General features: G+C 39.2%; 1 protein-coding gene across 1 annotated transcript in view; it reads left to right on the top strand.

The window, feature by feature from the left end:
* The window catches only part of LOC134537245 (klarsicht protein), a 297,363-nt gene that overhangs the window by 233,185 nt on the left and 39,080 nt on the right, over window positions 1-25,098 (top strand). The window contains exons 10-19 of the mRNA XM_063377513.1: window positions 1,341-1,448; window positions 2,668-2,780; window positions 4,098-4,485; window positions 5,703-5,924; window positions 6,667-6,882; window positions 8,834-8,960; window positions 9,859-10,088; window positions 11,509-11,682; window positions 13,342-13,497; window positions 14,877-14,988. Coding sequence (XP_063233583.1) covers window positions 1,341-1,448; window positions 2,668-2,780; window positions 4,098-4,485; window positions 5,703-5,924; window positions 6,667-6,882; window positions 8,834-8,960; window positions 9,859-10,088; window positions 11,509-11,682; window positions 13,342-13,497; window positions 14,877-14,988 — 1,846 coding nt within the window. The remainder of the gene's footprint in view (window positions 1-1,340; window positions 1,449-2,667; window positions 2,781-4,097; window positions 4,486-5,702; window positions 5,925-6,666; window positions 6,883-8,833; window positions 8,961-9,858; window positions 10,089-11,508; window positions 11,683-13,341; window positions 13,498-14,876; window positions 14,989-25,098) is intronic.

Here is a 25,098-nt window from a genome sequence, read left to right as displayed (position 1 = left end):
ACGGTGCTGCCATCTGTGGCGGATGGCGCGAACCAAAGTTCACAAAGTCAAAATGGAACTTTAGTATTAACCGTTGAATGAACTTTAAAAAAAAAAGATGGGCAGTATTTTAATAAAATTCCGTGTCGAAAATCAGGTCCAAAGCCGGGGTATGGTATTTTTTTCCCCCTAAGTCTTTTTCACTTTTATCGGAGCCGTTTCGTTGAAAACACAATTTACGTATATATTTTCCACGCTCTTAATTATTTTTAATAATTCCACGTTAAATTTCGTGTCCAAGTTTCGTGTCATACGTGTATTTGCAACACGAGAACACGTGAATTAGCTCGTTATCGAGGTTGGCTGTTTCTTATCTCTGACGAGTAACATGCAATTTGCCTGAAGGCGGTTTGCCTAAACATGAATTCGTTACGGCGATTTGCCTAAAGTTATTTCGCCTAAAGGCGTTTTGCCTAAGGTCGAATTGCATAACGGCTATTTGCCTAAAGGCGATTTGCCTAAAGGCGATTTGCCTAACGGCGTTTTCCCTAACGGAGTTATGCCAGACGGCGTTTTGCCTAAATTTAGGCAAAACGCCTTTAGACAAAACGACACTTGCCCTCTCTGACGAGTACTGAAAGACTCGCTCACGTTTTTTTTTTACTAAGTAAACACAAACATGTTCAGAATTATCACACATTTAAATATCTCGAACTCGTGTAAATCGTGTGTAATAAAGACGGTAAACATTTGGTAAAGCACCTCAAATAAATGCAAATAATGAAAGATATATAGGTACTAGCTTAAAGTAGTAAGTTATTTGCTAACATGGTTTTTTTTTTTTTAATGGATTGTTCAGCTTTTTTATTGTATAGGAGTCAGTGTTGATAGTTTGGTAAAGCCTGGCTTGGACTGTTTACTTTAAAAGTTTATGTAGTGTGAAATGTAAAGTGAAGTAGCGAGAGGGAGATGTGGACTGGGCTCAGACTTGTTGCTCAATCAGGCAATACCGCCGCAGGGGTGATCTGCAACTGTACTGTCATCACAGCCATTGCGGGCCTCGAGGTCCGAATGCAAGATCCGGTCATCGAACCGCGGGCCCGCGTATAGAGTTCCAGGCCGCGGATTGCCTCTAGTTGTGAAAATAGATATTAGGTTTTGACGTTGATGCAGATAACGGATGTTTTGGTGACCCTGAGGTGTTGTGAGTTGGGTGGTTTGGCGGGGGTTGCAGTCAGGACTCGAACCCGTGCTGTGCTGAGGGCGATTTCAGGAGCACGGTGGGACATGGGGAATGTGGAGGTGACGTGTTCAGTCCGCAGAGCCCTGGAATGAGCTTTTTTTTTTGTGTGTGTCCGCAGAGCCCCGGAGCGAGCGTGACGGACAGCGACGAGGAGCCGCTGCACAAGTACCCGCGACTGTCCGGTGACGTCAGCAGCGACCACACCGACGACGGCTCGTACTTCGAGGTGAGCTGCTCCCGCCTCCCGCCTGCCGCCTCCCGCCGAGGCGTTGGTTTTCCTCGGGGTGCTACCGTTCCCACCACCCGTTCATTCCGTCAGTGCTGCAATGGCAGCTCATCGCCTTAAGGACATATATCCCGCTCCGATATTCACATTTAACACGGTTAAACTCTAAGTCCGTCGCTGATTGCTCGTGTCGGTTTACCCCACGCTAAAACCCCTTGGGCCGCAGATTCCACGGGACTTTTCCTCCTGCGAATCCTACAGATTGCCGCTCCTGATGTAACCCCTTGCCGCTCGGGTTACAGTCAGCGCTCCTCACGTGCACTGGCGGCATAGTCAGAGACGTAACTAGACTAGGTCAAACCCGGACACCCCCCCCCCCCCCCCCCCCTCATTTTTGTCTTCTTTCAAACCAACCAAACCAGAAACTTTCCCGACAACACCTCATATAACCATCACATATTAATTCCACTACTCCAAATATTTTTTTTTTTATTATTCAACTTAAAATGGTAAATTAATATTTAATTTCAGTCGTTTTATTTTCAATACTTTGCCAGTTGGATAGCACGCGAAAAAAGTACAATTAAAAAATATATATATATATATACGTTCATTTGTGTCTTTCAATGCAAATAATTCAGTTCATCTGCCCTCTTTTTTTTGTGTGTGTGTTAACAGTACGAGAGTCAAGTTAATGTATGTAGTAAAGGTTACTGTGGCAGTCTGAGCGCGCCCCTAATATAGTCGAAACATCCTGACTGGAGAAGTAAATATTTTATAAAAAATTGATATAGCTTTTTTTTTTTTTAACTATTACCATGTGCAATGAATGATGTTTAATGTCTAGCGAAGCCCTCTGCATATGAATAAAATTTGAAATTATTGTGGTTTTTTTAAAAGTGACTTATTTCACGAAATCTTATTTCCTGTAGCTGTTGTGGAGCTTTTGGAGCAATTGGACAGTTGGAGCACTTGTAGAAATTGGAGCTTTGGATCTGTTGAATTAGCCTCACAAGGCCAAAAAGTAAAATCTGCTATACACACACACACACACACACACACACACATATACACACAAAATAATCCTTAAAACAAAAACTGAAACCTAAATGCAATTAGCATGCCATAGTTTATAAGTTGGCGATGCATCTAACCACTTAATTTCATCGACTTGAACTGCTGCGTTGTTACGTCCCCCTGACGCGGCGCGGTGTTGCAGGATGAGCTGGAGGCGCTGTCCGTGATGGACCCGGGCTGCTCCTCGACGCCGCTCACAGACGAGGACTGCGCCATGGTGGGGGTCGCCGAGGTCTCCGCCCTCGAGCACTGCACGTGAGTGTCGTGTGCCGTCCTGCCTCCTCCGCCGTGGCTTCAAGGCTAGCGGCTCCTGCTTATTAGTAGACACCTGAAAAAATCGCGGGTTCATTTTGTGTTATGCCAAAATTCAAATAATTACACCTTAGTGCTGCTTCTGTCATTGGTTCACTGTTAATCTGGAGGACTGAGGGCCAATTAGAGACCCTCACTCATAGAAGTGTCGAATCACAGGCCACCCAGTCGAGAAGACTCACAAATCAGCAGCCGATGAACAGTCGGCATTTGCCCGAGTGTGTAGAGGATATTGGAGTCTATCCTGGAGGTCATTGAACCCGCAAATTGTTCTTGTCTCTACTTATTAGTCTTGACGTCCAAAATGTCCCCGAAGGATATTTAATAAAGATTATATACTGGGCGGTTAACTTCGTCACGCAAGAATTAGCGGTTATGACCATTCTTGACGATATATGATCTAAAATAATAATTTTTTTTTTTAAATATCTGGTATTAATTTACAGTCAAATTCCTTATTATCTTAACATCTGAAATGTTCCCGAAATATATGTAATAAAGATTTTATTTTGGCGGTAAACTTGTCACGTGCAAGAGTTAGCAATTATGACCAATCTTGACGTTTTAAGCTCTAAGATATTATTATTTTTTTAGATAGCTGTTATTATTTTACAGGTAAATCCCTTAATTAACGGTAACTGACGAGATACTGAACTAAAACATGGCGAGTGAGAAGAGATCACGAGGTCATCCTTTCAATTCAACATTTGTTTTGGCCACAATTGTTTTCCTTCGATTCAGTATATTAGACCTTGAAGTTAGAACTATTCCAATATTCCAAGGCCAATCTTGACTTATTTAATGTCATGTTTTTTTTTCAACTGCATCTTTCATTTGTATGATAGCCCCTCCCTGCAGACAGTATAGGACGTGGCCCAGTAAAAAATTAAGAACTACAGTAAACCACGGCCCCCCCACATTCGATTACGGGTCCTGGACCCAGGATCGGGGACATCTCTCCCCCCAAATTGTACAGTTACGTGCTACATTATAATTGCATGGTTATTTATTACCTACACTCTTTTTAGAATATTATTTAACCTGAAATTAAGGGGTATAATTATGGTTACTATTTTATTATAAGTCCAAACTAAGCTTTATTTATAAAATGATTTTACTTGAAAATAACCACAGCGAGTATGTATATTTATTTCACATACTGGGATGGAAATAAACGGGGCTGGACCCGGGGTCCCGGACCCAGGAGGCCACGGGGGAGTGAACAGAAGAGCGAGCGCAGGGATGTCTGGCGGTCGGCAGGCCGACGCGCGCGAGGCCCAACTGCGGCTGGTTCGCCATCCGGCACCTGGACACGGACTCGGAGCAGGACCGCGGCTCGGCGGGGCTGGCGCGCGCCCTCGCGCCGCACGTGCTCAACCCGGTGGTGGCCGTCAGCGACGAGTCCTCCGGGGACGAGGGGTGGACCTACACGGGCGGCGGCGGGTGCCAGGAGGAGGAGGAGGCGGCCCAGGAGACCATCCAGCAGCTGGTGAGCCAGGCGGAGCTGCTGGTGCCGCCGGCGCCGCTGGCGGCCGTCACGAGCCGCGACCTCGAGCCGCTGGTGTTCCCCGTCGCCGCGGCCGCGGCCGGCGCCAAGACCAGGCGCGTGCACGCGTGGCTGCGGCAGCACCAAGACGCGCCCGCGCAGGTCAGCACTGGCACTCCTGCACCTCCCCGTGTCCACGATGAACACCATCTGCCCAGTGTATCAGCTAGGGACACCTGTATTCCGCGATTTCATTTCGCGTCGAGGTATTTCACAAAACACTGCCGCTTTCTTCTCTAAGAGTCGTGGCAAACTGTGAGGGTGCAGCGGTACGGTTACCATATCCTCATCGAGCCCCGTCCAAGAGCGGGACCGGCACCTCTCGCCGACCTCAGCCGATAACCCACAGGAGAATAGCTACAGTATTTTGTGGAATACCTTTGACACGAAATGTATTCGCGAAATACAGGTGTCCTTATCTATGTATTGGTATTAGAGCACTCATTCCATTATGTTGGCCTATCACACTACATTTAAAAAAATAAATAAATAAATAAAAAAAGTGGAAAATTAAACTATAATAATGAATATTTTATTTTTGTCTAGTTAAGAAGTTTAATTTTTTTTTTAATTTTATAAAGTCATTTCTTCTACTAGTGATGAAACCAGAAAATAAATCATTTTTGAAACTAATCGTAAAATTTCTCTCCTGAAAAGTTATACATAATTTTATGACGTAGTGTCTCCATGCGTGAACACCGATGCGGACTGCAAGGTCCAAGCTCCCGCCCCAGCATGATTGAAACTTTTCTGCCCCTCCCCCCTTTCCCATCCCCCCGGACCAACTCTTCTTCCTGGACCATCTTTCTTGACCTCTAATTGAACCTGCCTGCTTAACGCTTGCAATGTCTAACCTCGCATGAATAATGAGCCCAAGGTTTTCCTAGCGTACATGCAATTTAGTTACCAGTTATGGTCTAGATTAAAGATAGCGGAGTTAGTCATGGCATTGATTGCTTGCCATGGCTGGTCAAACGAAACGCACACGTACTAACTTATCTGCAAGGTTACACGTGTATAGGCTTCGGCCTAAGACGCACTTAAGTCTTGCCTGACCCAGAAGAATACCTCTGGGGTACAGAGTGGGCTTATATTTTGAGACCTGCATAATATGAGAAACTTTGTAAGACGTTAGTGCCTCCCAGCTTAAATAGCGAAGCAATTAAAAGAAATGAGAAACAGTATTTGTAGTAATATTGGGAAATTTGTTTGAGATAGGGAATGAATTTTTAATTAATAAGAAATGCTGGTTTGAGTCAAGTCGCAAAAGACGTTGCCGTGGACAGTTGGTGTAGGAGGCGGGATGTCTGTGCCCGCAGCTACAGGACAGCTGCGACGCGAGCGGGGAGTACACGACAGGGGACTCGGACGAAGAGAAGGGCTCCGACACCTCGGAGGACCACAACGGCAGCGTGTCGACCTGCCGCCGACTACCGCGCTCCGCCGCGGGGTCGGCCGAGGCCTTCCACGACCCGGACACCACCCCTGTGGCCGAGAAGCCTCTTCCCGCGATGCAGCACCCCTCGCCCGACCAGCCCAAGGTGCGTTCATTTGCAACATACACCTCCACTGTGCTTATGTTTAAACATTAGTAATGAAATTTATTTTTTTAGGATTTCTGTAGAATTCATGGGTAGAGACCGGAAAAATTCGCGAATTCATTTCGCGATAGGCTAAAATACAAATGGTTATACCTCAGTGCTGCCTCTGCTATTGGCTCACCACTCACCTGGATGACTCTGGACCAATGAGAAACACCCAACCAAAGCTTTATCGAATCACAGGCTGCTTCGCTGGAACGTCTCACTAGACAGCAGCCAGTGACATTTTACCGAGTGTACGTAGAACAATGGAGTTCATCCTACAGGTCATTGAACCCGCAAATTTTTTGGGTCCCTATTCATGGGCAAAAATCAGTAGGATTCCAGGGGGGGGGGATGTTAACCATTCCCATTTCACAGTTACGATGGGGGCTGGCTTGCCCTAAATATACGCAAATGGTAGAATTACTAAATCTGTTATAAATTTATGCCTTTTTTTGTGATTATGCACCAATAGTCTTGTAGATTTATCACAGTTATGTTAACCTTTGAGAGGATTTTACTTTAATTACGGTAAGAGTTTTATCAAATGACTTTTAAAAATTTAGTTCATTAGGAAAATTTCTGGGAATTGTTTAATGCCTTAGAGTATTAAATAAAGTTTTTGCATGGAGACTGTGAGAACGCTGCTCGCGTGGAGGACGGTGACGATGGTGATGGTGACGACGGCGGCTGTGGGCAGGTGGTGATGCGGTGCCGGCGCCAGCTGGGGTCCGGGGAGCGGCCCTGGAGCGTGTCCGGCCTGTCCCAGCTGGCGGGTGCGGCCGGCCCCCGGGACCCCCTCGCCAGCCTCTTCAGCTCCGAGTCGGCGCTACACAAGCTGCTGGCGCCCGCCGCGGAGGACGCCGGCGCCGGCTCCCTGCGCAGGCGCAAGGTGCGCTCCCGTCGCAGGACCTTGGTGAGTAGCCGGCCGCTCACCCTCGAGGCACCCGCCTGGGCGGTGCTTCTGGCACAAGGGTCTGAACTGGTGTGCAGTCTTCTACTCATGCATAGTCCACCTACGATATTCGAGCGGTAACCATAACATTACCTGGCGAAGAAATGTCTCTTGAGTGCTTTCAAGAACCTCTACCGGTTTTTCATGTCAAAAAATTACTCTATGAGATTTCATGTTTTAGCAATTATCGCTCTTCTAAAAATACCATTTAAAAACTTAATCCGGAGCAATATTTACGTATCCGCCCTCAGGAAAATTCTTAAATGCTGTCTGTAAATAGACCTCACTCGAATATCTTGAACAGTTTTGAAATTGTGTGGTTTTTTTTTCTTCTTCTAAAGTTCTGTTTACCATGTTTGACCGGGCGTGACCCTTCAAGGCTGTGTTTGCACATGCCATGTTAATTTTTTTTCGTTATTACTTTTATTTAAGTGCTATTTCTAAAATTTTACCTCGATATCTTGCTTTTGCTGTTCTGCCACAAATAATTTCAACAGATTTTCACTGAGTGCAATATAATTTGTGTCCAAAGTCGTGCAAGTGGTGATAGTAATGAAGACTTGATATTACTTTAAGTGAATATCTATTGAAAATATTTATGAAAAAAGAAACAAATGCAACAGAGATATCAAATTAAAATTTTAGAAGTAGTCCTTAAGTAAAAGGAATGAAGAGAAAATCACCATAGCATGTATGATAGAACAGTCTTTAATTCGGCTTGCTCAGTACCACAGCGATGCTGAATTAGTGATTTTGCTGGGATTTTTGAACTGCAATTTAGTTTTAACAAGAATATCAAAGAATTAAAATACAGTAAAATGGTACCACTATGTACAACAATTTATGATTACTTTGCCATGTGGAAAGAAAATCATCACAAAATTATCAGTGATATGTGGACTGTAACCCAAAAGAAAGTTACCTACTAGAAAACAGGAAACACTGTACCGATAGGAAGACCAACGATAAACTCTGGCTGGCAGCGCACTAATGCGACCTAGCCTGTTGGAAAATATCAACAGCCAGATTCCACCCGAAAAAATCTGAATGTAATTTAGTGCCGGATTAGTGCCGAACCATAGAACTCTAGATGAAAAACCTTTCACTGGTTTATTACTATGAACAGGAGCCTAGTGACTTATAAGTGTGCGTCAAACAAGGTGAAACTATTTCATTGCTAGGAATGAAAAAATTCTTTCCATCACGCACAAACAAAACTATTTTAGCATACACAAATTTCAATATAGAAAATTTTGTAAGATGTTAAGTAACGGAAGTAACTTTCTTCACATATAGTGACAACCTTATTGGGTGAAACAAGAGCGTTAACTTGTTATTTCATGCCTATTTTACAAGCTGTAATTTCTTTTAAAAATTGATTTTAGAGGTGTTTAAATAATTGTAAATGGAGGTAACATGATAATATTCCTGCCAGTTTTTTTTTTGCCAGTGTTTTCCAGCAACTGAAACCCAATCAGGCACACCATTGTGTGTTAAGCCTTGCTTCCATAATACTGTACTAGCTTAAATTATTGGATGTCAAGTTTTTAACCAATTGGTTTCTTACGAAGCAAACATAATTTAATCTGGTGGTCCTATTTTGGTTGTAAGGCCTGACTAACTTCTGAAAATAGCTCGGAAATAAGTCTCTGGGATCTACCAAATCACAGACGGCATCCAGGCCTTAAAAATGTGATGAATATTTTCCACTTGCCTGCTTGCAAAAGCCATGTTCGTGCCACCCATTCAAACATCTGAGCTCTCATGTATCATATTTCCTCTACTCTCTTGCATTGCTTGAATGACTGTTCATTTATGTAACTTTTAATGTATTCATTGATTGTTTATCCATACCGAGTGTTCCTATTTGGGTTACCAAGACATGGGAGTGGTTCAAACGCCCATCTTTCAGGGTCGCAAGTCAGACTCGGGGTCTGGCGGAGGTTCCGGTGGCTCCGGGGGCAGTGACACCCAGCAGAAGAAGGTTGATGGAGTGCTGACCAATGGGAAGGCTTCTGCGTTTGGTCGCAACAAGTCTGGTAAGATTCACTTAATGCTCTTGAGTAAGAGCTTGCAGTTTTGTGATGTATCTTTCTTCTCTTTTTGCAGTCAAGGATGTATGTTTATAACATGAATTAGTTAATAAGCTCTGAGACCACACATTGAAATCTTACGTACAAAAGTAGATAAGTAACTTTTTTTTTTTTTTAATAACAATAAATGAACATATTGAAAGCCTTGGAGTTATTCTCTAATATGCTTTATGGCCTTTAAAAATTGAAGTATTGTGACAGGCAATGTTGGATTCATTCTTTCAAATTACTGATATGCCAATTTCAATTTGTTTGATAAGAGATCAGGCACTAATGTTGTTGGGCAAAAATTTAATGGGTGACAGAGAATTCCAAAACAAGCACTTTTTGTTTAGGAACATATATCCGGAAACAAAAACCTGCAAACTTATGCCCTGCAATTAGCGAACAAAACCTGTATGTATCTTAAGTGAGTGTGTGCTCCAGGCAGTATTTCAGTCGAACAGTTGTAGTTATGGGAAATTACTTTTTTTTATATGTCTGCTTTTGAAAAATTATATTTTGTCAGATTAACTAACCTCATAGAAAGATTTATGAAAGGAGCAAATATATTTGTGCTTATCATTAGCTATGGATTTAAAAAAAAATACATCGAAGCTCTTTAACTTTTTAAATTTAGGTTGTGGCAGGTGGATGCAAATTATTCTATCTTTATAAGCATAAGTAGTATGTATGTACTTTCCAGATCTTAGTATTAAATATGTAGCCTTGGCTTTTATGAAGTATGCGCTGATAGAATTACAGTTTTTTGCTTTGTGTCCTCGGTTGGACTGGAAGGTGAGTTAGACGCGCTCTTGTGAGAGGCAGGAGGGTTCTCGCTGACGGAGGGAGGACCGTGTTGCAGGCTCCTTCTCAGGCAGCCCCAGCATGGCGGGAGTGGGGCCTCTACCCGCCCACTCTGCCAGCGACCCCGCGGCGCCGGTGGGCTCCACCAGCGGGGAGGAGGGCGAGGAGGGACCGGCGCCCCGGTTCAAGCTGGGGCCGGCGGCGGGGCTGGTGACGGTGGGCCCCGGCGCGGCGCTCCCCGAGGAGCAGCTCAGCTCCTTCAGCGAGCAGGCCTGGGACAACTACCAGGTGCGACCTCTCGTCGGAGTCACACTGGGGGTGGTCATTACACAGTGAACATCGAATCACGGGAATATGACGTTCCACTGGGGGCCGCCATATTGTTTTCGTCTGCTGGAGGCCGCCATCTTAGTTCAACCTTTGGTTACCGGAGCGCGCCATCGTCGGTCCGAAGGCAGGAATTGTATACAAAAAATCCTTGGGCGGCGGGGATTCATCCGTGGGACGCAACAACGTCGAGGTTAGGAAGCAGACACCTTACCCACCAGACCTTGAGATCAGTTGGGAAGTGGAGAATTAAATAAGGAATATATGCTTACATTCTCAAAAAGGCGCCATACTGATATGTTTAAATTTCCAAAAAACAAGTATGCTTAAAGCAAACCCCCACCACCAGTATGCTTAAATAAAATACCGCCACATTGTATGCTTAAATAAAAATACCACCAAAATATAAAGTATGCTTAAAGCAAACCCCCACGAAAATGTTGCTCATTCATTTGTTTGCAAGTTAGAACGCAAACCTTCATACCATCGTACCATGTTCACGATTGGACCGCAGTTATCTGTACATGCCCCTCGGCGACCGTGAGCCAGTGATGCCGAGCTGTGAGAAAAGCAATTGAATCAGGTAGTGCCATAAACAAGGAGGAATTAACAACTCTCACTAAGAAATCAGCCAGTGAGAAAGGAAAAATGGGTTGAGCACGTTTGAGTTCTACCATGACGTCGAAAACTTATCCATGAAATTTCCAGGTCTACACATACTTTACTTTCGAAACATTTTTTACACATTTACTCTCATGAGTAATAAAACTTTGTCAGAGGTGTTGGCTTTAAACTTAAACATTCAAAAGTCTCTTCTTCAGCTCTATATGTTTGATCATTTGTTTGCAGTGGTATTCAACGTCATATTTTTAGAAAATAATTTTGGGTGTTATTACAAATTGTCTGACTAGTATTTTAAAAATAGCAAATATATGGTTTTTATTCAAGTAGTTTTCAGAGGGTACAGTTGAGGGTAAGATGTCTACTCTTTTGAGCCAGAATGTGTTAGAGGGATAGTTCTATGCTAGAGTGAGCACTCTTTTTAATTGGGACGTGGTCTTGCTCTCATACACATAACAAACAAAACTACCATGTACAGCAATTTAATAACACACCTTTATATTTAGCTGTTCATATGCCACATACTAAGCTATTTATTAACTGACTATTTGATAGAAAACAATTTTATTAGTCGGCCTACGTATTTTAGCCAATGTTGTGGCTATTGTATCTAATTTCGGATGCGGGGGTTAAAGACTTTTAATTCCCACTTAAATTTAGGTAATTTGCTTTTTAAAAACTTTACTAAGGTTTCTTGACACAGATGTTCCCAGATTATCAGTATCTTGACGGCACGGTGGGTTGTCACGGTGGCTTGCAGGAGAAGTACATGTCTGAGCCGTACAGCGAGGAGCTGGCGGACCCGGAGGCAGCGCGGCGGCTGCTGGAGTTCGGCGACGACTACCGCAACTTCCTGGACAGCCAGTCGGACTGCATGTCCAGCCTGAGCACCAACCACGGGACCGTGTCGCCGGTCAGGAGGCGGCGCCCGACCGTGAGTAACGACTGTTCTTTTTCTTTTTCCACTTTGAGGTGTCCAAGACTGCATGGGCGTCGCCAGGATATATTTTTTTTAGGAGGGGGGGGGGGGGACTGCAATTGATTTAGTTGTTGAGGAATATCCATCCCCTGGGAAAAAAAGTGGGGGGTCCGTGGGGCCCTCCCCCGGGAACATTTGGGGTTTGAAGGTGCAAAAAGGGTTTTTTTTTTAGGCATTTTCTTTCCTAAATATTCTAATTATAGTTGGTTGCAATATATAATTTATTTTTTATAAAAAATATTTTCAGAGAACAAATTTGTAAAAACACCGTGCTCACATTACCACGATTGGACTAAATGCACCATGCGCAACATACGGGTTGTATCACAGAAATCATATTTTTAATATAACTACGAAACTAAATATATTATTGGAGGGGACGAGATTGAAGACTTTTATTATTTGGGGGTGGGGGCGTCCCCCCCGTCCCCCCCGTCCCCTCCGGTTGCGACGCCCATGCCAAGAGTGTTGTACACTTCTAGCAGGCTGTTTCAACCCTTTGCTGTGTTATGAGTTGAGACGAACCGGAGCGTGGACAGACTCGTGTGTCAGCCCTTACGCTGTGTGATATCTCGACAATTGCGGTTCATGTTGCATCGTTAGGGACAAGATTATATTATTAATCGGGATGAATCCAAAATAACACCGAATAGCATGCCAAAACATTGCGTAACACCAAAAAAGCATGCCAAAATACCACATAACACTAAAAATGCTTGTTAATACACCATATAGCAACAACATGCAAGTTAAAGCATTGAATTATGTAGCATTTAACCAAAACTTAATTCAAATCATAAAAAAAGTAATATTTTCATGTTTGAAATTAAAGGAAAGGTGTTTCGGCACAATAAGTGCATTGATAAAAAAAAATCTATTTTTTTATTGTGCATATATTCTCGCTAATTTAATTTAATTATTCTGTACGTATCTGTTTTTGACCAATTTATTACACATTATTTTATTGTAAAAATACATGTACTGCATAACCCCAAAAATTCACATTAATACACCGAATTATATATGTAGCACCAAAATGCAAGTTGTATGATGGAATTAAGTAGCATTTCCAAAACTTCATTCAAACCACTTAAATGTTTGTAATTCAAGGAATTTAATTTTTTGCCGGACAAAAAAAATGTGCCAATGTATATAGATCCGATAAATTAATTTTTTTTGTGCATCTCTAATTGAATAACTTATAAACTGTAAATGCTCGCCTATTTATTTATTTTTGTTATGAATGTATCTGTTTTAGATTAATTTATTGCAAATTATTTTATCGTAAAAATTCAGCATACAAATGCACTATTTAAGTGGAGCAAGTATTACAAAACAGTATTTATAAAAAAAAACAATAAAATTGAAATTGTCTGTTTTCAAAACTAAATTGGTCTAAAAATTAAACCATAAAATTTTGTCTCTAGTAATTGGTATTTTTCACAACATTAAATTTTGGGTTTTTAATCATAAGCTTAAAGATATTCCTATCAAAATGGTTTATTTTATTTCGAGGTGATATTCATTTACCTCCACAACTTGTTAGTCCCTGCACGTGGGCTGTACCCGTGAAGGCACAGTCGGGTGAGACGGCCGTGTGTGTGTGCGTGGCAGGCCGTGGCGCGACCCGACAGCTCGCTGCTCAACTCGGACTCCGACGTGGAGGACGTCCACCACATGGCGCGGAACAGCTGGTCCCAGCTGGGCTTCATCGAGGCCGCGCTGGGCGAGCTTCTTGCCAAGAGGGACCTGGTGCTGCCCTCGGACTATGTGAGTGCGCTTCCGGAGCCCCCTCAAGGGCGAACGGTGAAACCTCATAACCGGAGACCTGAAAAATTTGCGGGTTCATTTCGTGTAATGCTAAAAATTCAAATAATCATACCTTAGTGCTGCTTCTGTCGTTGGTTCACTGTTCACCTGGAGGGCTGAGGGCCAATTAAAGACCCTCGCTCATGGAAGTGTCGAATCACAGGCCACCCAGTCGAGACGACTCACAAGTCAGCAGCCAATGAACAGTTGGCATTTGCCCGAGTGTGTAGAGGATATTGGAGTCCATCCTGGAGGTCATTGAACCCGCAAATTTTTCCGGTCTCTACTCGTAACTGTACGGAAGAAAATTCAGAAATTTCGGTACTTGAGGACCTCGCCTACCTGGGCAAACAGTGGGCAGAGGATTGCTGAAGTTATCAGAGTGGTGTCTGTCTGTTTGTGATGAGCATTTAAGAATGCGCTGAGATTGAATGAGTATTTCGTTTGTATTTTTAGTAGAGAGGAAAGGGATAAAAACCTGCGCTTACAGAATATTTTAATTTCTAGACGTGAAAGCATTCGAGTACCTATTATTACACCGTTATGTTCATTTCTCCCGCAGCTAATGTTGTGGTTACCGCTCAAATTTAGTATTTGTGTTAGTGAGGCGGGATGATAAGTGTGACTTACTGGTGCTTCACCTCTTAAGCATAAGGCTCAGAGCTGACGTGCAGTGTTCCCATCGTGTATAGGCGCAACCATGATATTTGAGCTGTAATTGTAACATTAGATGGCGGAGAAGTTTAAATAAGGGTGTAATGCAAGTCATTTTAGTCCTTTCAAGAATCTGTAACTGGTGTTTCATGCTTAAAAAATTATCCTGAAAACATGTGATTCAGCAATTATCACTTTCCTAAAAATACAGTTAGGAAAAAAAATACATAGAACTTGCTCATGTACCCTCAGTGCATTCTCAATTCTGTTTTTGTGAACAGATCCCGGAGCGGTTTTTCAAATTGTATGGATTTTGTAATGAAGTACCCAAGTACCTTATGTGTACCCAGATAGCTGAGTATTTTAAACTAAAAAAATTATTGAAGTAATTTTGTTTGGTTTAGGTAATTTTTTTGTCATTTGTGGTAATATTTTCTAATTCTTTTGTTTTATAATTTTAAGATACACACGTAGTGTAAAGAAAAAAGCTAGTAACTCACACACATTCTGGACTTTGATAGTGTTGAAGTTTCTGAAAAACTTAGTCTGTACATTATGTGAAAAAAAAAAAAAAAACTCACAGCTATGTTTAATAGATAGAGCAGAAGCCATTAAAAAGGTTGGAACTGTGGAGAGTATTTTCGGAGTCGAGTGAGTGAGTGAGTGAGCGTGGCGCGTGGTTGCAGGCCGAGATAGTGGCCACGTCCAAGGAGAACCTGCGATGCCTGCGCCCGATACTGGTGGACGTGGAGTCGAAGGGAAGCAGGCTGACCCCTCAGCAGTGCCGGGACTTGCGTGGTGAGCCACTACACTGCTTTACTGCTCGAGGCCTGTGTGAATCATTATAATGCATATATTAAAAAAATATTCGTGAACGTGAATATTGAATAGCAAGAGTGGGGTAGGAGTGGAATTTTTTTTTTTTTTTTTTTTTTTTTTTTAAACATTTTTACAATTTGTCAAAAATGATTTTCCACAGACAATTGTATGTACAGTGTTTTATCGCATAATCATAACATATTTTATTCGAAAATCAAGATTTATAAGTAGGGGTGAGATTTTTATGCAAGAAAGACATTTTTGTTGAGGTAAAGTTTTTTTTTTTATAAAAAACAGTATGTTTAAATAAAAAGCAGAGTATATAAAATCATGTCAAGTAACTTACATTAATTATTTATGCAACAAAAATATTATTTCATTCAACATAAAATGGAAAACTGTGACCTGAACGTGAGCTGGAACTAACATATTATACCCATAACTGCCATAGTACGCACTAACAATGAAAGAGTGCTGGGCTATTAACTTTAGTTTACTCGGCACAAGACAAAGCGTGAACGCGCATGCAATTGGCGAGTATCGATATTGATATTCGACTACGTGGGCACATTCTATACGGGCATCAACTTAACCAAACGTGAATGACTCCAACTAGCGCTGGCTACATTCTTATACACTTTACACAGGCGCGACACACAGATAATGGTTATAACGTTTGAAAATGACTTGTAAAGAATATTTATATACCGGACAACGTTTAATATACAGTGTTTTGTATGGGAAAAGAATTTTATGGACAATACCTTACATGAAAAAAAAACGTATATACACCTATCTTCTGGAGAAAATTACAGGACGGAAACATTTGCCCGTATTGGACAAGGAAATTGTGCCGTGGTGGTACAATCTTAAACAAGTTTTACTGTAATTGTCATTACTGTATTTTTCCATTATAACTACCACACTGCCTGGCAGCAACTTGAAAACTGGTAGCTGTTTCACGGTGTTTAGTCCTGTGGTCTTTGGCAAGGTCTTGTTTACTATCTGCCCAAAGCGCTCGGAATCTTAACAGCGGGATGAAAAACATAATGGGATTTTTATGTGAGAATTTTTCCCCCCAAATTATGACACCTTAAAATAACAGTGGGACGATTATGCGATAAAACACGGTACATGGTTTTTTTCAGTGGTAAAGACTATTTCATGATAATGTTTATAAATATTTCAGAACAAACATAAAGTGTTCTTTCAAATTTTTAGTGGTTAATGGTCAAACTGCTAATTGTTTGCTTGTTTTCAACTCATTGAAAAAAATTTCTGATCACAGTTTTTCATTGAGTTTGAAATTTAGCCATTCTCTGCTTATTATGTGCCAATTTCACCTTCAGTGATTAAGATTTTAAGCTGAGATTAAGAATACTTAATTGACGTTTAATTATGAATTGCATTTCACCAAATAGAAATTCTAGTTTAAGATAAATACCCAGAGCTTAACTTGAAACGCCCAATTTCGGCATTTAACTTCTTACCCTAAGTTGAACAAACATCAAGATGGCCACACAATTAATCGTTTCAGCTGATATTTGATGAAAAATATGAATATGAATATAAATATCCCCAAATATTTAAGCAAGAAAAATTCATAAAATATGCTTATGATGGTAAGTACATATTATGATTATAATGGTATTTTTAACCCAATAAAGAATGTGTGGAAAGTAAACTTCAGTTTTGTGTTTCCTTCAAACAAATATCTCTTACGTTATTTTTATCATAAAATATTTTCACATATAATTTTTGGGATTGATATCAAATAAGTAAGTTGATATCATAATTCATATTTAAATAAATAATTTTTTTGTTGTGTTAAAAGTCATAAATAATCAATTAACATTTGTTGATTTAGCTATCTTTATTCACTGTTCATATGTTTGAAACAAACTAGGACCATTATAGAACTATTATTTTTTTTACTTCTTATAATCATTTTACAGTAGAATCTCGTTATAGCGAGCACGGTAATAGCGAGAACACGGCTATAACGAGGTATTTTTGAGGAATTTACGGCGTGATCGCTTGAAGCGCGCATTTGTTATTTGTCTGCTTTATCTCCACCCCTCTCGCTCGCCACTAGACATCTTGCCGTTGACGCCTGTCACGTTCTTAAGCCTTGCAGTCGCCACCTAAGTGCGTGGCTTTAAAAATAGAATCCCATCCTTTCTTTCTTTTATCAAACTTCCGTCGGCACTAGAGCTGTAGCAAACCGTATGTATTCGGTACTGAGTAACGGGTGCGCCATCTAGTAGCGAGTAACGAAACGTTACACACGGCTGCATCTCGTTACTCGCATTATTCTATGTTTTACGCATGCGCGCGCATATTAGATGAATTTACGTTACAAAGAACGAGGTTTGTTTATTAAGTAAAGTATAATTTGGAAATTCGTCGTCCAAGTTTTTTTACTGTTTATTAAAGGTATTGTGTGTGTAGACAAGTTCGAGATTGGAACAGAAACAACGTAAGAAAGTATATTTTACAAATTAGAAATATGTATGTTTTTGTTTTTATAATCGCGTATTTTCACGGTTTTTTTGTTGTTATCTTAAAAGAGATAATATTAAAAAGCCGCTCTAATGAGATTTAATTGTTTCTTGGTTAACAAAAACTATAAATTATCAAATATTGTTAATTGTTTATATTATATTTATTATTATTTACGCGAAATCATACTGTACGCGTACGCAATACGACTGGATTCGTTGCTGCAACATAACATAGCATGTTATGCGGTATCAGAAGTAACGAGTAACGTAACAATAGTAACGAGTACTAATTTTTATAGTAACGAATACGTACGGGTACACATTTTTTCGTTACTTTTACACCTCTAGTAGGCACTACCGTATTTATTTCCGAATCGCTAGGACAGTTTTCTTGTAACTTTTGTTTCGGTCAGTTGTTGGGGTATCTGTCCGGGAAAGGGGTGGTGATGGTTTGAGTTTAATCCCAAATTTATTTTCTAAAAAAAGTTGACAGGTTTCTTTAAATGAAAAAAGTATAGTTTTCCAGCGACTATTTCGTTTGAGGCGTACGTGCGTTGCCGCACTCCTGCTTTTTTGTAAGGAATTAAATTGTTGCGCTACACTAGCGCCATCTGTTTTCAACATCCCGAACCAACATGGCCGCCAGCAGACAGCCCGCGTCGACAATATATAGCAGGACAGTGCTGCGTCGGCCGCGGGCTGAGATGCTATACTTACGTGGCGTGGTAGGGTATTCTATTCTGGTTATTTTGACGCAATCGGTGATCGCATCCGTACTTATGGGGTATCGTTTTAAAGAGAATTCACACATCTGCTCACAAAAATTAAGATTTCGTTAATATAACCTGCTATTTTCCAATTGTACAGGTTTAAACACAATTTTTAAGCTATTTTCGGTTAATTTTTATTTTTTGGGGGCCAAAATTGGTCCAATTCGCTTATAGCGAGGATACGGTTATAGCGAGGATCAAACCCGGAACCGTGACACCTCGCTATAACGGGACTCTAGTGTAATTTTTCTCTTAACTCTCCCTATACTATAGGTAATATATTTGATAGTAAACTAAGGATGGGACTAATTTGTCTATAATTTATCAATATTACAATGCCACTTTCTAATTCCATATAGATGAATACAGACTGCTTGGACATTTTCATGAGTGGAGTATTTCAGACATCTGTAAAAGTGTTTTAAGTACTTCCAGGGGTGAAAATATCTGTTGGATTCGCTGGGGTGGCGGCACAGAAATTTCTGGGGGATGGGAGGGGTGGCCCAAGAGTTTTGCGCTTAGGTTTTAACCGACACGTCATCTTTGGATAGGGTGCTTGAATGTTGTATACTGCCCATATATGTCCTATGTGCATGCAAAGAGCAGAAAATTATAAAATATACAGAAAGTTGTTTATAAAACATAGTTTTGACATTTACGTTGATTAAACCGGTTTCACAGTTAACAATTTTTCAAGTCTCTCACTTTTGCAAGTCTCTCTCATGGTGAGGGTTTCTTAATTCCAGAAGGGGCACTGTACTATAGTATATAGTAGTCCCTGTTGGTACTAAATGAGTAAATATACTTACTGTATTTTTTATTCATCCAAATAATATCAATGATAATCATAAGGGTAGGACTGATGATAATGTTATTGTTAGATGACTTGTTCATGTAAAATTATATGGGAATAGTCCTATAATATTGTTAATTATGATTATTATAAATAATGAGATAAAAATTAAAGTTGTTCATTTATTTTTGCTAATATTTAATATTTTGAATTTATTGATAAATATTATTGATAGTTTTACTATATTTGTTTTATAATTAATTTGTATTTATTTCTTTAATAATTTTTTAAAGTAATAAAATTAACATGTTCTACAAATTAGTTTAAGAACAGTAATAATTACAAATAATATAATGAATGCTTAAGAACTTAAAATATTTTTGTTTTTGAGCTGTATTTCCCTACGAACATACCTATATTGACCCCAAAATGAACAAAAGAGAATTGTCACCGCCTTGCAAATGTGTTTCTCACAAACATCAATAAAGTTAAGCAAAGTGTAACATCACAAGATTAGTGATATATGAGAAATGTCTGGTGAAAAGAAAACCATTAAGCTAAGCTTCAAATTGTGGTAACTATAAGAGAATCTTGGGGTTACCTAAAGTTTAACCTAACAGTGCTATCATTAGAGGTACTCGAATTTCGTTAATGACGAAATCGCGAAATTTTACTAACAATTTTGGAACTACATTCTAAGCACTTACAAATGTGTTTCCAAACGCCTATTTTGATTTTACAGCATTTTGTTTTCACGAAATAACTGGCGATGCCGCGAAATTCATTACTATTCGCGATATTCTTGTTTTTTCACTAAATATTCGCGAAATGTCAGAATTTTAACGTGATATTAATATAAAGTTTCACAATAATACTTTCGCCGCAAAACGTATTCGTTTAGTAAACAAAAACATTGTAAGCCATCTTTACTATGAGATGCACCATAGATACATTGTAGCAAAATAAATACCAAACACTCGGCCTGAAAGCGGCAACCATTTATCAGCGTTCCTAGCGGGATGTGGATGAAGTTAGCCGTTTGGCCATATTCGTTTCCGTTGCAGAGATACTTATCTCTGTTCCGTTGTTGTATTGTTTGTAAATAATAACAGAGAGGTTATGGGATTTTAACGTCGCAATACGCCGGTCATGTGAAATGACCAAATGAGGTTTGAAAAGATCCTATGTTCCATGTAAATAGTTAAATGTGAACAAAAATAGGCAGTTGCGGTTTGTTTTGTTTGAAGTTTACTTGGTTTACTTTTTACTTCACAATGCCTAAGGTCGTATCAGTGTTTGAACGAACTAAAGAATACGAGCATGAAGGATTCATTGCTTTTAATAAAGAAAAGCGGATAATGATTGGTAAATTTTGCAATACGGTAGTAGATTGGAAAAGGAAAGATACTTGTGAAAAACACTGCAAACAGCGAGCATCTCATTTAGAGAATAAAAAATGTCAAACATCACCATCAGGTTGTGGAGTCAAAAGGCAAGTGACACTCACTCGAGGATAATATTGTTCTCCATAAACGAGCAAAGGAAATTAAAGTCAAATTTGCAAGCAATACAGTGTGTGCATTTGTTTCTGCAAATATTCCCCTAGACAAGCTAGATCACCCAGCTATGAGGGAATGGTTAAATGAATACATGAAAGGTAAGTCAAGGAAATGTGTTACGGTTCTAACGCCCTAATAAACACAATTTGATGGGAAGGAGGCCGGAAAATGTGTAGTAAAACAAAATTATAGTAAATTTAAAAAAAAAACACTTTTGAGCCTGAAATTTTACATGTACTATAATCATTGTAATTAAATAATTTTTTAGGGAACCCTTTCTTACATATTTACCAAACTATTTGGCCAAAGTGGCCAATTTTCCTGACAGGAAAAAATTATTTCTATTAAGTTTTGTGCAGGAACATAGCATAGGCCTATTTAATACTCAAAATGTTTAAATACATAAACACAGACTGTAAAATTCTACACACTATTTATTTTGTGATGTAAAATTTAAGTAATGTGTATATAATCTACTAGATAACATTTCCATTTCTGTAAGGCTTACGCAGGAATCTAGTGATTGCTGTACCTACAGCTTTGTGTGTGTATCATGAAATTAAATAATTAGTAGAACAAATGCACTCATTTAAGGAAAAAAAATTTTTTTTACAGAAATATACCACCGAATAACTTTTTTTTTACCGAAATATAGCACCGAAATCCTATAGTTTATTTACCGAAATCAGGCAGTTTTATTTACCATTTTGCATGGGCTCTAGCTATCATTATATGAGAGAAACTGAAAGACACCATATTGGTTTCATCTGCGTTTGTGTCATAACAATTGTTTTGTTATTAATTAAAATTTTGTTTTTGTTAAATAAAAATCACACTAGAAAATGTTAGGAATTATACTAACATATATTTTGCTTTAAAAAAAAAATCAACTAGACAAAATGAAGGTCTAAAAATTCTAAGAAGACGACATCGCTTTGGTTACTAACTCTCCTAAAATTCATGGTCACTGATAAACTATACCCTATGAATACATTTTTCATGTGTTATTACATCGCGAGATGTTGTTGACATTGAAAGAATGTCTTTGTTTACCTTTCCCACTTCCTGCAGGATAAAAATTTTGTTAACATATCAGATAGCAAAGTATGAAGTAATAGAAATGTACAAAAAATACTCAAAACCAGAAACGAAAAATAAGGGAACTGCACAGGCCGATAAAATAATACAAAGTTTCACGATAAAATGTTAGCATAGTAATCGTTTGTAATTTTATTGTTTGTTGCACATGTCAGATATGTATCGAGTAAAAAAAGACTGTCAAAACTTGTTCTGGCAAGTACAATGAACTCAAATTTGGAGCCAAGTCAAGCTGAAGCTACTCATTCAACTCAAATTTTTGATTAGGTATAAGAATTTGTGCTGCTCAAGAAAAGAACCAATAAATTTTGGGGTGATAAACATAAGTAATGAGAATAAATCTGGAAGAAACATACAGTAAAGTGTTGATCAGTCTCTTGTTTGTGTTCGGATCTTGCAAGTTGTTCTACATCCATCATGAAGCTGGGTTATATGTGGGAATGAAAGCAACGCTTTCATGGTCTCTAGTCTCGGAAGTTATTTACAGAGACAAACAAAAATCTAACTGAAAGCTATAAAATCCTATCAAACAGATAGTATTTTTTATAGTTATGTATGCAAGTTAAAAAAAAATTTGTTGGAAACATTGCATTAAATCTAATATTAGAATTCATAATATCCTTAACCCAAAATACTCATGATTCAAATTAAGTGATAAGCTAATTTTGTGTTAAAATATTTGAGAACAGTTTTAATATCTATAAAATGGGTGTTTGGAATTTAATTTTTTTTGTTGAAGGCAAAAACTGTGTTTTTGTTTTGAACGTCCAAAGTTTTTATCAAATAAAATTATATATTTAAGGCACATTTTATATAATAATTATTTATAATTTTTTCTGCAACTATTGCATGAAAACTCAAAATAAATTGGGCAACAGCAATAAATAAATAAGTAGAGGCAAGATTATTTATGGTGAGTAATAAAACCAAAATAACACCAAAATTAAAGTAAGTACACAGCAGAACACCAAAATGCAAGGAAAAAAAACATGTGACTCACATCCCTTTGCGGCTGCGTGGCGGTGTGGCGGGACTGCTTGGTGGTGTGCCGCCGTCCCTCGGGGCTGCGACTAAAAGAAATGGTTCCATGGGGGAATTTATTCATGGATAACTAAAGTCTATGTTCGGAAGAAATTATGCCGTCAAATGTTGTCTATTGAAATTTGAAACTCTATTAAAATTGTGCACTATGTAAAAAAAATTATTTGGTTGGTTTTTAAGTTAAACATTCCACAGCAAAATTGTTTAAAATATAAAAATCGAAAAATCTTGTATCCCTAAATAAGTCAACTGCTACCTACCCAAAATTTTGGCTGCAATTTTTACGGAAAATAGAGAAATTATTCTTCACTTTTGACACTGCTGCAACATACATTCCTAACTAATTAAAAACTTGTAGGTAGTAAAAAAATGTATATGTGTCCACAATAATTGTATGTAATTCTTACAGTATTTGCATTTTTTATGTACGAATCGTAACTAGCCAAAAGAACTCCACAACATGGGTGACAAAATGTTTGCTGCAAAAGTGAGACTTTTTATTAGTAAAAATTTCAAAAAAATTGTTAGAATAGCTAAAAATTCATTCGTTAAACCTGCAATATTGTATTAATGTCTTGAATCAATTACTATATACCACATATTTCAATGTTCAACACAAATTCCAAGCATTTATTTTATAATATAAATACTAAATAGTTATTGCTCAAATTATTGCAAAACTTTGTTGTGCTGAATCCATGAACTGTAGTAATGCCAGGGCAGCTGGCAGTACTAACAATAATATGAAGGGATCATTTGACTTTGCTGTAGGGTTCTGAAAGTGTCCAAACCACCAAACCTCCCCATGATTTAAAAAAAAAAAAAAAAAACTTTTCTATATGAAATTCAAGAATTTATTTTTAAATGATTGCTGCATTATCTATTTATATCCAAATGTAATAGGGTTGGGTATTAAGGTGTTACTGAGCAATTTACTATTATTCAATAAAGTGAAAATCAGTTTTGGCATAGAAATATTTTTATTTATTTATTTTTTATTTATTTAAAATTAACGTAGTTACGAATACCAAAGCGGTTACCAAATGCATGAAATATTAATGAAATCCGAGACATGTATTCAAATACGACGCAGCATTGGCAAGGTCAGAGAGCGTACGCGCAGTGCTCAGTGCTGCCACCTTTGGAGCGGAGTGTGCAGCTGAGAGCTGACAGCGCGCGCGGCGTTCGCGCGTGGAACTAGCGCCAGTTGCTGCCGCGAGCTGCGGCCGGGCGGTGGACTAGCTCCTGTTGCGCAACGCCGCCTCGCTTCGGAATATGGTCCGGCCTGACTGTTGTTAAAGGGGGGGGGGGGGGGGGGGGGACACCTACCTTCCAACGCGGCGTCGCCTTGGCCCGTTTGGCTGGCCGTAGCGCCGTAGTTGGCGCGCAGTTCTCGCGACGCGAACATGTCGGGCAGGGTGTGCGTCGCGTCCAGGACCGTGCGCGTGGCGTCCGTTGGCGTCAACACGGACGTCATCGGCCTCAAACTGAACGGTAAGTCGATCTGTCGTGACGTCATCTTCGTGGCACGTGCATTGTTGGAGATTCGCCTTGCGCGTGCGTAATTTCCACTTTGTTTTAAATCTTGCCATATTAAAAATTATTTATTTAATTTACTTTTTTTTAAGGAAATTTAGCTTACTTTACTAAAGCATATAACTTATTAAATTATTAGTTTGGTTTACTTTTTTTTTATATTTGCTCGCATTATTGGTGCACTTGGCCATAGGTACATAATTGTTTGTAAGTTCTCTACCTGCGTTAACACATTCTCTTGTGATGATCATGTCTTCCTACTATTGTTTCTTTTACTTTTGAAAATTTTAAATATCTGAGAGTATTTAGTGCATTTTGTGTTACAAATTTTCATAAAATGGGACATTATTTCATCCACGCGTAATGCGCTCTTTTTTACTTAAAATAATTTAATTGTTTTATCATCGTCAATCACCAAATTTATAATTTTTTTGTTTGAACACCATTTTTAGTACCGGTAGACATGTTTAATCACCTGTGCGTACGTGTTTTTATCGTCTTCTGCTTATTGGGTCGTTGACATTTTTTCTGTACAAATCATAGTTTAGCATCGTAAAAATCACAAACCAATGAGCTAGACCACACACCTATTTTTTGGACCTAACATTAAACGGCGTGTTTTCCAATAAGTTTGTTTAAACTGTTATGGCGTGTACAGATGTTATAAAATCTTTAAGTCCGTTTTCTGTGCTTATTAGGTTTTAAGTAGGTACTTTGTTCTATTGCTTCTTTACATTGTATTATTTTAACAAAAGTGTGTGTCCGAGGTCCGTCATGTGTAAACACAC

The sequence above is a fragment of the Bacillus rossius genome, chromosome 12, assembly GCF_032445375.1.
Source record: "Bacillus rossius redtenbacheri isolate Brsri chromosome 12, Brsri_v3, whole genome shotgun sequence".
Classification (NCBI taxonomy): Eukaryota; Metazoa; Arthropoda; class Insecta; order Phasmatodea; family Bacillidae; genus Bacillus; species Bacillus rossius.
This window is presented reverse-complemented; position numbering and strand designations above follow the sequence as displayed.